The sequence below is a fragment of the Argopecten irradians genome, chromosome 8 (genome assembly GCF_041381155.1).
Source record: "Argopecten irradians isolate NY chromosome 8, Ai_NY, whole genome shotgun sequence".
Classification (NCBI taxonomy): Eukaryota; Metazoa; Mollusca; class Bivalvia; order Pectinida; family Pectinidae; genus Argopecten; species Argopecten irradians.
The window spans coordinates 1,266,029-1,278,978 of NC_091141.1; the positions used below are offsets into that span (position 1 = coordinate 1,266,029).

General features: G+C 36.8%; 1 protein-coding gene across 1 annotated transcript in view; it reads left to right on the top strand.

The window, feature by feature from the left end:
* Positions 1-500: 500 nt before the first annotated feature.
* The window catches only part of LOC138329057 (insulin-like growth factor-binding protein complex acid labile subunit), a 46,046-nt gene continuing 33,596 nt past the window's right edge, over positions 501-12,950 (top strand). The window contains exon 1 of the mRNA XM_069275779.1: positions 501-1,473. Coding sequence (XP_069131880.1) covers positions 1,188-1,473 — 286 coding nt within the window. The 5' untranslated portion in view covers positions 501-1,187. The remainder of the gene's footprint in view (positions 1,474-12,950) is intronic.

Below are 12,950 nucleotides of genomic sequence, written 5' to 3' on the forward strand. Positions count from 1 at the left end.
AGACTTTGTAGATTTGTACTCGCGGCAGGTGTAAAAATCACAGTTTGATAGCATGTAGAAAGACTAACATATTCGTGTGGGCCAACGAGGTCACCAGCTCCCTCCGTTACACAATAAACTGATTACACTACATACATGGGTAGTGTCATAGCAGCTCAACAGGACATTTTCATTCAACCTTTTTTATTTATTTAAATCGGTAGGCCTATGGATCCCGGTTGTATTATGGAGACCTTTTCTCTGATAGTGAATGAAGGAGTAAGCTTACTCCCGTGTGTACGACAGCTTTTGACGTGTAGTGTATTGGAGGTTTCGCCATTCATAAATACAGGTAAAATGTAAATACCCGGACCATACGTTGTTCCGCGTCTCTAATCTTCACTTCAACAAATCCTTTTTTCTCATATACGATGGGTATAATATTCTATTCCGTGTGTATTGTCGCAAAAACTTTTATCTACCGTACATGAAAGTGGAAATGTGAATGGAAATCTGACACTAAAAGGACATTTATAATAAACAGCTTTTGATTAAGGAGATACCCGGTCTGTGTGTATATGTAATAAAAGGATAGGCCGGTGTGAATTATAAAACAGTAAATCCGTCATTATAACAGTTGTATAGTCATTCAAGCGCGCACTGGACGATGATTGACAACAAGCACCGTTCATAACACGGACTCGCGCCAATGGTTTTACTGTGAAAAGGGGCAGTCACATTCGCTACGGTATAGATCAGTAGGCGGTACAAACTGTTCGGGGCTAAGCGCTGTATGTACAGTGTATACTTACTATGTATTCTACTATAGCATAGCTATCCACAGGACGAACACACACTTAGATATATATACACTCTCTTCACTTTATACTTTAGCTTGGAACATCTGGAGAGACACGTTTTTTTACCCCACCAACTTACATCAGTATTATCATAAAGGAAAGGATGTGTCATTGTTCTGTATCGTAGTCAGACTTGTCAGTGGTGATTGGACAAGAGTTCGGGATATCAACATCTGTCACATGGTTGACAATGCTACAGCGGCTTGGCCTCAGTCAAAACTGACGCAAAAAGTGAAACTTCGATATTATTCTTAAGGAAAAATTAACACACCAATCAATATTAACGTGTATTGACCTTTTGGGATTTATTATAGAATTATTGTGTAGAAAATAGATAACATAGTTACTATGTCAACAATGAAAAAATGTGCCGCCACGTGCATGTTGGTTTCTGTTTTGTGCGTGCTTTTCGTGGATGGATATAACACGTACCCCCGGAGGGCGGCAAGTATATGGGGGATATGCCCTACCCAATGTCGCTGTATGGCTCTCAACAGCAGAGGTACCCGGGGAGTTGTTGAAGACTGGAGTTCTGCACGTCTTGATGGGCGCACCCTCGGGGACGAACCCAACCCACTGGGCCGGAGTATGGTGTGCCAGGGCTTAAGACGACTTCCTAAACCTATCCCCCACGGTAAGAAATTTTATCAGTTTTTCATCCTTAGAATAAGGATGTTTCCATGGCCATCATATCCTAGAGTCTTAGAGTTGCTGTGTGAAAAAAGAAGCAGAAAAAATTATTTGCCATATTGGATTGAAGTCAGCATTTATACTGTTCAATTGGTGGGTTATTATCAAATTATACCAGGCCTTCTGATACCTCATCATCGCGTAACAATAACCACTGTTCCTTTATCAGAAGGACAATAGTCTTCGCGATATGGAGTTCTGCACGATATGGATACTTCCTAATCTGGACAAGGATTAATTGAAATCGATTGACATTATAACACAAACTGTCAATACTTCGACGAATGAAATGGCGAACAAGAGATCGTCGTCAAACTATCGCTAATTAAAACATTTAGCGTTTAATCGAAGATTTCCCATGGGTATTGCGTCCGATGTCGCCGCCGTAAAAGCTCTCGTCTTCCAGATTAAACCGTTCAATCATATCTACCTATACCCCAGATGCAGAGAGGATACTTAGACTGGGGTACCTCGCGTATTATAGGAAAGCAAATATTGCACTCCCCAAATGAAATGTTAAAAGAGGGAAGTGTTAAAATATTGAATTGGCGAGTAAATATGCCGACGGAGATAACCAGTTGAAGGTTATCGGTATAGATAATTTCACACAGACCTGTTAAGTATAAGACCGAAGGCGATTCCGCTCTCACTATAGTAAATGATCGGCCGGAATATCATTAAACGAGCCCTCTAGGGACGGTGTTATGTCACCATACTTCAGTTTAGGACTTTTAATGAATTTCGACAAATTTAATTACGTCTGCCTGTTTGTTCACTGGTTGTTCTCGTTCACAATAGTTTAATATCACACGCGTCTGTTTAACAACACAGGATTTCACTTTACGAGACCTACAAGGTATCGTATGGAGTTATTCTATCGGTGAAGTGGCCAAACGAAAAGCCTCAAACGAAAATCATTTGTAAGATAACAGTTATATCTAACCTCTAAAACAATAAGTACAAAACATTATTTATCGCATCATTAAATTATATTAAATATGGATTTTTATCAACTGTTGTTTGATATATGATATGGGCTAGGAGCATAAGTCAGTATATAAATTAGTTTACAGGTTGTCGAGGCCCGTATAACTTTAAGGTTTATGTAGAAGCCAGTCGACAGGTGGCAGTTATTATAGGTAAAAAAGCCTTGACATACAAAAGAAAAAATATCACCTTGACAGAATATCTGACGGCTGTTTCCTCGAAACTTACCTAGCTAACTATAGTAGGCACATATAGTAAGACTAATCATATCAGATATACAAAAATAAATACCGTAACCAACCTGATAAATTTAATATTTAGATGACGAAGAATAAAATTTAATTGAAAGTCTCTTTTAATTCATTAACTCTTGTTAGCATTTTTACGTTGCAGTTGCCCTGGTGATGTTTCTTATTACCTATACACTACGAACATTTACGCAAAGATAGACAAAGGTGTTACGGTTTTTTTCGGGATTTAATCCTTGCTTTACGATGTTTTAACAACAGTTTGCCCTACGTAACCTACTCCTAACCATAGACTGGACTTTGTAGTAAACGACCGCAATTTGTCAGATGTTGCGTGATATTCCGTGAATTACAATGACAAGGAAGCTATAAAGTAGTTTATTGGGTGGCCTATCGCTGGAAGTGGACGTTTGCCATGGAGGTGAAGGCACCTTTACTTTGGAATTCGGACAGCTGTATAGCGAACCCCTGTAATTACCGAACGTTATGTACGCTTAAACTTTCTATGTCAATTACGGAGTCATAAACAGTAGAACTAAGTCATAGTGCTTAGTTTATGAAGCCTGCCCGACAACCGTAATGGCCTACTATCGTACCCAACAGGTTCGGGCATCAAGTTTTACAGTAGAGTCATAAATACGGTTTCAATAGCACAGCAGCTTTCTGATGCTACCGAGTGTTATTTGTTCAGATGGTAGATCGAGTATCTCAGCATTTGAGTGCAATGTAATATGACAGGAATATTATCATAGAATACAACGACATAAAAATGGCCGTCTTCACCATCCGTATAAATATTTCCTCTGTTTGCCGTCTTTAATCTCAGTATGAAGCTTTCTTCTGTTACCATTTTTCCAGAATAAGCAAAGAGTAATAGGGCAGATGTAATGCGTGTTTATAAAATCGTGTTTGTTATGAGCACGATTGCTATAAGTACAAAGTTATGTACATAGACCAAAACCTCTCTTTAAAAAGACGTCAGCTAGATCATTAATTAGCCTGGGGATCCGGATGTCGTCGTCAAACATTGCATTATACCTTTGCAGAGAAAAAAAATCAAGACAACGAAATCGGAATAGTTCCACCGCTGAGCCACATTTAACTATACGAGTACATTTCCGCGGATTACACATCTCTAGTGGCATGTATACATCGCGATTGTCTCCAATCGTTGGTGTTACACTCTCTGTAAACGTCCCACATCTAGTGCCAAATTGTCCTGTCAGATCTTATCGCGGCGCTCGCAAATTTCTCCGCCATTGTTGTAGAACGGGACCGTAGTCGTTCCGCAGCCGGTCTACATCCCGTTATAATGGTCAGACTAAATTAAGCTTCCTTATCATATCTAGTGTTTATGTGAATTAAAAGTGCCCACTGGTCAGCAGTATCTCTAAAACGTCTGGTAGCCACAACCAGACGGAGGAGCTTGTGAGGTCGACGTCTGTATTTTATAAACATTACATATCTGACTACTCTTCATATCAGCCGTTTGAAAATATTTCTCCAAGGGCTTGCGTCCTTGAAAAGCACTGGATGTGTCTGTTTATATATTATTATGAATAGTGTTGGTATACATATAGGAATTACATCGAGATAAATATAAATCCTACATGTACAACAAAAACGAACAGAAAACATTTCTATGGGCCAGTAGTGGGTTTCAATGTCGGTGGGTAGTAAATCTTGTTATGTGTTCTTGGTATTATTTCTTAATCCGTAATGTAAGGTGTTTGGCGGCGTCAATAGCCTATAGTTGAAAATGAGTCATACAAGTTGGTCAGAACTATTTAAAAAAGCGTACGTCATTCTGTTCGTGTTAAAAGAAAGTGTACGTCATTCTGTCCGTGTTAGAGGTTTTTTCTAGTCACTAGTACCTTTTACACCGCATTTGTTTTACAAAACGCATGAATGCATGCAGCTATTTGACACAATTATAGACAGAATACAAAAATGAAAGTTCCATATAATTATATCTAAAGTAATTCCTGGATTATTGCAATTATATGTTAAAGTTGGCTTCCTGTATTTAAATACAAATTCTGATATAAATATATATAACACTTTAATAGCATCGATAACACATATTCAGAGAGAGAACAAAATATATTAACAAATGAATATTCCAGTGTGTATTCTTCACAGCCAAGTTCTAATATCCCCTTAACAATATCGTAAATCGAAATGCTGAATAAGACTTCTATTTATTTACACTAAAGCTCAGTAGCTTGATTTCTTTTAACACGAATTGATAATCCAACAATGAATGTTTCTCGTGATTGTGTAGTGTATCTAGCATGATTATAGCAGCCGCAGAGGCATTCATTTTCAAATCGACAAAATTTATAGTCACACTGTAACCTAACATGAAATGTTTTCTGTACATATATGTTCGCCCGATTTCGATAAGTTTTATACAGAACGAATGTCTTACTGTAACGAACGATATGAAATATGATATTTATAACAATGGAGTCTATGTGGAAGCGATAGAAATCCGAGGTAGCGAGTCTTGTTCGCGCATATATTAATGTACAGCTCATCACTTTGTCGTAATATATTTCTTGTGAATGACACGAATCTGAATACGTTTTGTATTATCGTAACGTGTAATGTTTTTTATAGGATTTCTAGATTGTACCAGTTGTTGAGGATACGCAAGTGCTACAACATTTTTATTGTTGTTAAACAAACATTGTTCATGCATATCACTTAAACTTTGACCAAGTGTCGAGTCGTGGGGAGGCGGTAATTTATAGCAGTATGGTAGCTCTAATCTACGTTACTCCTTTTATCGATACTCTGTTTCAATCATAAAACGGTTTCACGAAAAATCTATTGTGATCACTATATTATAATCTGTTTCTGACTTTTAAATAAACGTACAAAAAATATGGACGATTTTATTTGTAGTGACTTTATGCAATATCATTAACGTCGTTTATCATTTTTTAATCGCTAACGTAACAGTTAATTATCGGATTTATGGGTGTGAATCATTACTTTTGTAAAGGTAAAAATCACAAACAAGCCGACAGACCTTGTTCACACTCACTATATGCACACGAAGAGATGAAATTCAAATCACGCCGTGGGAGAGAAATAATGGCGACTTTCATTTTCTCCCGTTTTGTTGCTCACCTCTCCCACAAAGGCCACGTGCACTTCATCCACCCCGTGGTTTCTCCCTCCCAGGGTTCCAATCCAACCCATCCGACTTCAGTACGATAAGTTCCGGGTCCAAACTCGAGCCCCGCGGAATGAGATGATGCAATGGATATCTGGAAATTGTATGCATATTATGATGTTATGCTATTTCCAGAAATTTATTCTGCTTCAGATTAAAAAAAATATATAGTGTTGGGTATTCTGTAGGTTATTAATTATAGGATGTTATCTTGGTATCAACATGTGATTAAGAATACTACCTAATCGTTGTAGGTGGGTGGGATTAGTAGCTATTATAGTAGTTTAATTCATATATGTCATGTTACTACACATGTATTACGTATTCAGAGAGATGACCAAATACCATGCATCCATGCAATATACATAGAAATTAACTGATAAAAAGGGTTATACCTGTTAAATATTGAAAAAATAAAATCATCAGTTTTATTATAGAAACAAAGTAAATTCTGTATCCTGTATGTTTATGACATTGAAGCAACTTATATATGTAAACCATTGAATGCGTTAAGCAGTGTCTGACGTGCCCTATCCTAACTAGCTATAGATTAAGTACACTCGGATGTAGTGGGTCACGTTGAGGAAGCACGGGTCTACAGGCTGTAATGATAAAATATAAAGGTATATATTTGTTTTTTACTTCAATATAGCTACCACGACTGTGACGGCTCCTGTACAAAAAGGTTAAATTCTCAAACAAGGGGTCATTGAGGTCAGTCGAGGACAGACTTTCACTGACCATCAAAGGGTTTAGGGTTATGATCAGGTCAATGGTTATTTTCACACATATGTGGACAAAGAGAAAGCCGTCTGATGTGTTTGTTGTAGTTTTGTTTGAGATCAACATTTAGATAGTAAAATTGTCGAGAAGAGAATAGATACAGCAAAACACTACACTATTTAGCCTTTTTCCTGTGTTCAATTCTTGTCAATATGTAATTGAAATCTCCGCTTAGACTTAATGTTGTCTGCCTATAATGTAAGGAGAGAAAATGTAGGACCTTACCACAAATCTGACGCTTGATTGATTTAAACGTAGTAATTTTTGAAAATACAAACAACCAAGGATATAACTATGTTAACATAGCTTGGCAACCCATTTAATATGTATGTATAATGTTCTGGTCATCAGCGTGCAGCAGGAACCAGGTAGATAAAGCAGTTATAATCCGGCTAAAGATGGCGATAAAGGAGGGTTATCAGAGTCGTAACCATAGAAAACATTCTCAATCATGTTAAATGGTGGTAGTGAAGGCCATTGGGGGTCGTCATCGCAGAAAACATTTTAATTCGTGTTAAATGGTTGGTTGTGGAGGACATTGGGGGACGTAACCACAGAATACATTCTCAATCATGTTAAATGGTGGAAGTGGAGGACATTGGGGGTCGTCATCGCAGATTCGTGTTAAATGGTGGTTGTGGAGGACATTGGGGGACGTAACCACAGAATACATTCTCAATCATGTTAAATGGTGGAAGTGGAGGACATTGGGGGTCGTCATCGCAGAAAACATTTTAATTCGTGTTAAATGGTGGTTGTGGAGGACATTGGGGGACGTAACCACAGAATACATTCTCAATCATGTTAAATGGTGGAAGTGGAGGACATTGGGGGTCGTCACCGCAGAAAATAATACAATTCTTAATCTAGTCAAAATGGTGTTAGAAGGAGGGTCGTATCTAGAGAAAAATATTAAAGGTGGTAAAGAAAGCTATATTAGGTTTTTACCGCAGAAACCATCTTTACGGTCAGGTTAAAAAGTGGTAGAGTAGGAACATCGGAGGTCGTAACCACAGACTGTATTACTAATCACGAACAGGTTAACGATGGTGGTAACAATGACGAGAAGCGGGGGCGATAACCACACCATTTACATACAATTAAATCCTAGACAAGTCAGAAGTTGTGTGATGCACAATCACTATTGTATTAGAGGTAGGATAGGGAGTAATACGGGTTTAACCGCATATATACATACTGCCTCAGTGTCAGAGTACATGTTTTCTTTCTTCCAAGAACAAGTTTTACTGCCTTTTGTTGGGATTAATAACTATTGAAAGTATACTATTTTTCGCCTATTCTGCTCAAAAATAAATTAAACTGCTGTTTCAGGCTACCGGCATTTTTGTTAAGAAATGTATTGTCATTTATGTATTACGAAGTCGACAATAAAATACACTACAACATCAAATGCTAACTGGATAATATGTGACAATTAAGGCTCACTTTACCCTTGTAGTTCTTCATTAAAGTTCCGCTACATCTTTCATGCGGAACTTTACAGAATAAAAAACTGTTTCCGTCTTGTTAATTAATATTTATGTGAAAAACATTTAAACTGATATATAACTGGTACCCATCTCTGATTCTCACCGACAGTGATAGTTAGGGTGTGGATGCTAGTTTGTAAACGAGGATCTTAATTAAATCATCCAATCTGTGAATAAATGATGATTATGTTGCACGGAGCGGAAACGCCTGGTAAAGTCCAAGTAAACAGTCTACTGTCGTAAACAGAGTTAAGTAACGATATTTACCACAAACGATCTCGTTTTTTATCTCGCGAGAAGTGTCGAGAAGACATGGTCTCTATAGATAAAAACAAATCTAATTAAAGGCAACATTATGCAATCACTTAAAATGGTTAAGTTTATCTTTTATAGAGAATGTACTTGATGAATGAAGTGAATGTTTGAATGGCTGGATCAGTGTACAACTAAGTACCAAGTTACGGATGACTTCAGTACTTAACGTACATAGGACCATGATATCCGGGTACGGAACCCTCTGGAATAGATATATATCTTCAAAGGTTACAATAATAAATCATTTGTGTGCTTAAACCTACTATTACGATGGTTTGATGATAATTTTGTTGTGAAATTATTCATATCTATTCGAATAATGGTCATTATCCTTTTTTCGTCAGTGTTTATTTCTTCTATGTTACAATACATTATCGCGCTCCAGTGACATATTTATTTTTGTTTCCTCCGTCAAAAAAGTAGATCATCTAAATAACAGACTATCCTTCCCCAGATACTTGGCAGAAAAGTTTGCAATCAAATAAAAAATATTGTTTCATGTGTATGAAAGATTTACAGTAATGGGCAATGTAACCTGATACTTAAGTTTATGTGTACATTTCCAAAACAAAACCGTCCGAATTGAATTAGTTGTTTCTGGCTCACGCGAACGATTTACGTCAGGCGATTGTAGAAAAGTGTTTATGTATAATATGACTTGATCTTGCTGGATTTTTCTTATGGACTTGATTATCAAATATGGCACTGCTACACTCAGGTGCTAACGCGATGAAAAGAAAATGTATCAATTTCATAAACTCTCGATTTCAGTCAAAATTCTGAAATACTAATATCCTAATTTGCGGGAATTGACATACCGACACGATATCGAGAGTAACCAAGTCACAAATCTATATTTTTCTTTGTAATGTCATACAGGTATCTAGCACGTGTTTCTGGTACAGATATGAAAGAAATGGGATAATGATACCATGTAGGGAAACTTTGTCAAACAAACTTTGAAACAACTTCGTCATATGAGTTACAAGAAAAATCATGATCACATATGCTTCTGATTTAAATGATAAAATTGTTTACGATTTATTTTATTTAAGTTTAGAGTACGATTGTATTGTTATCGTGCCACATTGTTGGTGATTGACATATTTAACAAGATAGACATCTATGGGGCCCTAAACACTTGTAACGCTATACAGTACTAAACGGTCGGGTCAGTTTCAGTGTAAACCCCTACCCCACCTTCGACTGGTACTACAACACACAAATCATACACAGTTCTGATAATTATTTATCACAATCAGATAAATGACATTTGAGTTTAATGCTGAATAGCGGCAATGTTCGGCAGTGGGAATTAGCGACGCTGGTGTTCAACAAAACTATTGTTCTTGCATTGTTTTTCTAAATCTGATAAACTGTCTGGTGTCGTAAATTAGTCAGGATTATGTCATCATATAAGATCGAGGTCACCTAATGACTTGTTGTAATTCAGGTCCATGGCGAAGGACCGCGGGTCTCTGCTGTTGTCCGACAGACAATCGTAACAATTGTAGATAAATCGAAAATGCCAATTGCTTTACCTTAAAAGTCGGTCAGTATGATCACAAAGAACCCACAATAGAAATTGAAATGTAAATATTTTTAATCGAATGTTATAGTTCTATATTTGATTTTGTTAAATAAGAGAAACTTCATTATTTCATAACAAAAGAGTGTCATGATAACAATGCCTTTGTGAAACCCTATTAATGCGAATGTTCAATGCGCAAGGCTGTAGCGTTGTCACCCCAGAGAAAGGCTTCACAAGGTCAAGGTTGATATCATTGGTAAACCTTATCGATTTTTCGATGACATAGAATATCCATTTAAAACATTTTATTCGGTAAAGTAATTTCATTCGTTGTATTTATAACGCAACCAAACTCCTGCTGACTTACGTGCACATAGTAGGAGTATTTTCACTGTTTGTAATTACGATTTCAGCGTTTCCCTTTAGCTAGAACAAACTCCGTGAATTTGATTTGTGAAACAAACAAATAAAGGAAAAGGAACATACATATTGTATATTGGAAACAAGTTAATGTCATACATGGGGTCAGATTATCACATGTTTTTTGACCTCGCAAAAACACGTCCTACCTGTCAGTTTTACCTGAGAACATACCTAGGTATATTGCCTGGATGTTAGAGTAATCCCAAACGGAAGTCGACATCTATCAATCAATGGGTGTCCTGGCATATGTTTGTAGAGTGAAAATCTATCAATGAAAGCCTATCTATGTTTGTATACGGCCGACTACTCCCAAATATTGCTAACGCAGCACTTCGTCTGAAGCACCTTTTAAAGAGGATTGGAGTCTGTAGATTAAAGTATAGACCAGTAGATGCGAAACACGATTTAAATGTCAATTTAATTGAAAAGAACTTGAAGGTAAATATATCCGCCATTATATAATACATTTCGGCCAAGGACGTCGATATTTGATATTGGAGATCACTCAGACCTCTGTTCACCGCCTCCTTCTATGTCTATATCAATTTATAAGCATTTATTGACCTCATTCCCGCAAACCTGTCATTTTACTTCTGGGTGGTTTCGTGTAACATTATGAATTAGTGGACTCAGAACTACCAGGTGTGCTCAACCAGTGCCGTGATATGTAAAGTCGCATATAATGAAAACAGTTATTTATAATGTGTCGATATCTGGTTTCATATGCAGTTTAAACAATGTTTTGAGTTGTATTTCATTATTTAATTTGCTATCATATTTACTTATTTGAATACAACACAAACGTTTTCTCTTTGATACATTGCATTGACCTTTGAACTTGCTGTAATTTATAGAAGAAGACTTCCGGTTTACAGTGTCCCTATCCGTCAATTAATGTCGTTTTCGACAAATGGCTTTGGAGGTTTAGGACTTTTTTAACGAAAAAATTGTGTAATCGGTGCTGGGGCAGATCATTTAGAAGCAGTTTTTGTAAGATACGTGAGCTGTGAAATGATTTCAGGTTCAGGCTCCTCCCGGCGGACTACGAGCGTTATCTTCCTCTCTCCAACATTTCTGTGATACTGCGGGCTCTAGAGGAGTGTGGATGTCTCGTATAGAAATTGAATCTGGCGCTGTATCAGTCGTAATGATATGGACACCAATCACACACTTCATAAAGATATCAGATGCTTGGTTGTTAGGTATTGGACCAGGTTAAGACACTCCCATCAAAGTACTGGCGAACGAACCATTAACATAACATAAAAAAATATTACTGTCACAGATATTAAAAAAAATATTAAATCATGTTAATTGGAACGACATAATGAAATCATTTAAAAAACAACAACATTTTTTTTTACTTTTATATGTTTCAAATTAATAAATGATGGATGTATGCAGTATTGAACTCTTTTTTTTCTAACTATTTATCATGATTCCTTTTATTCATTTCGAGTCTTTATTTAGATCTAGCTTTATCTAAGATCCTCCTGTAATCTGGCGCTGCAGTGTTAGTATCGCGGTTAGAATTGATATCTCCCGGGAATGCACTTTTGATGTAACGATGGCAGATACCAAACTCTGATAAGTAGGGCTCACAGCATTATGGAATTTTTTTGCTCTTACATGAATAAAAATTCGAGCTTTGCGTGTTCCGTATTATCTCCTGCCTCTCCAGCCGGCCTTATTGCTCCAACCTTTGACTGAGCTCCTGTAACATTCACAGGGTGTCCCCGACTTATGCCATTAAATATAAATCATACTTTACCTACATCGAGATGCAGATTGGTAGTTTTTTCCTGATGTGAGTGTCATAGCTTGTATACCCACCTGTTGGCGGGGTGCAGCCATGGGGATAAAAATAGGCAAATGTAGATAATAAAAGTCGAACATTTAACGAGCTAAGTGTTAATGGATATTAAACCCATTTAAAGATGATGCAGATTTTCTAATATACTAAAAGACTCGATAACAAAATACTTATTGTATGTACGTGCTGTCGAGGGCGTGTATCGGTTTGAAGCAGAAAAAAAGACATTTATTATTCTAAAATGATATTTTAAGAATATCTAAACACCTGATTTTATTCCCAAATTTATCACAAACATTTTTTTTCGGTAATATTTGTAGTACTTTTAATACAGTCTTATACAATGTATTTGAATATATTGTTAAGGAAATATTGTAAATATTATCATCAAATCATTATGGATGACATTATAGATGCTGCAGTTGAAGTCTATATTTGCATCCTCGACAGATATGTGTCAAATTTCTCCCTGCCTTTGTAGGTCGTTAAAACAACATGACTATGGCAATGAGAGACAACCTGGCAATAATCCCCCGCATCGAAACATGACAGATAGGCTATTGCCCAACAGTTTCAACAATTCACATTACAAACACCACTTAACTGAGGATAATATATATATAAGGCTCTGTTTGTACGATAGGGCC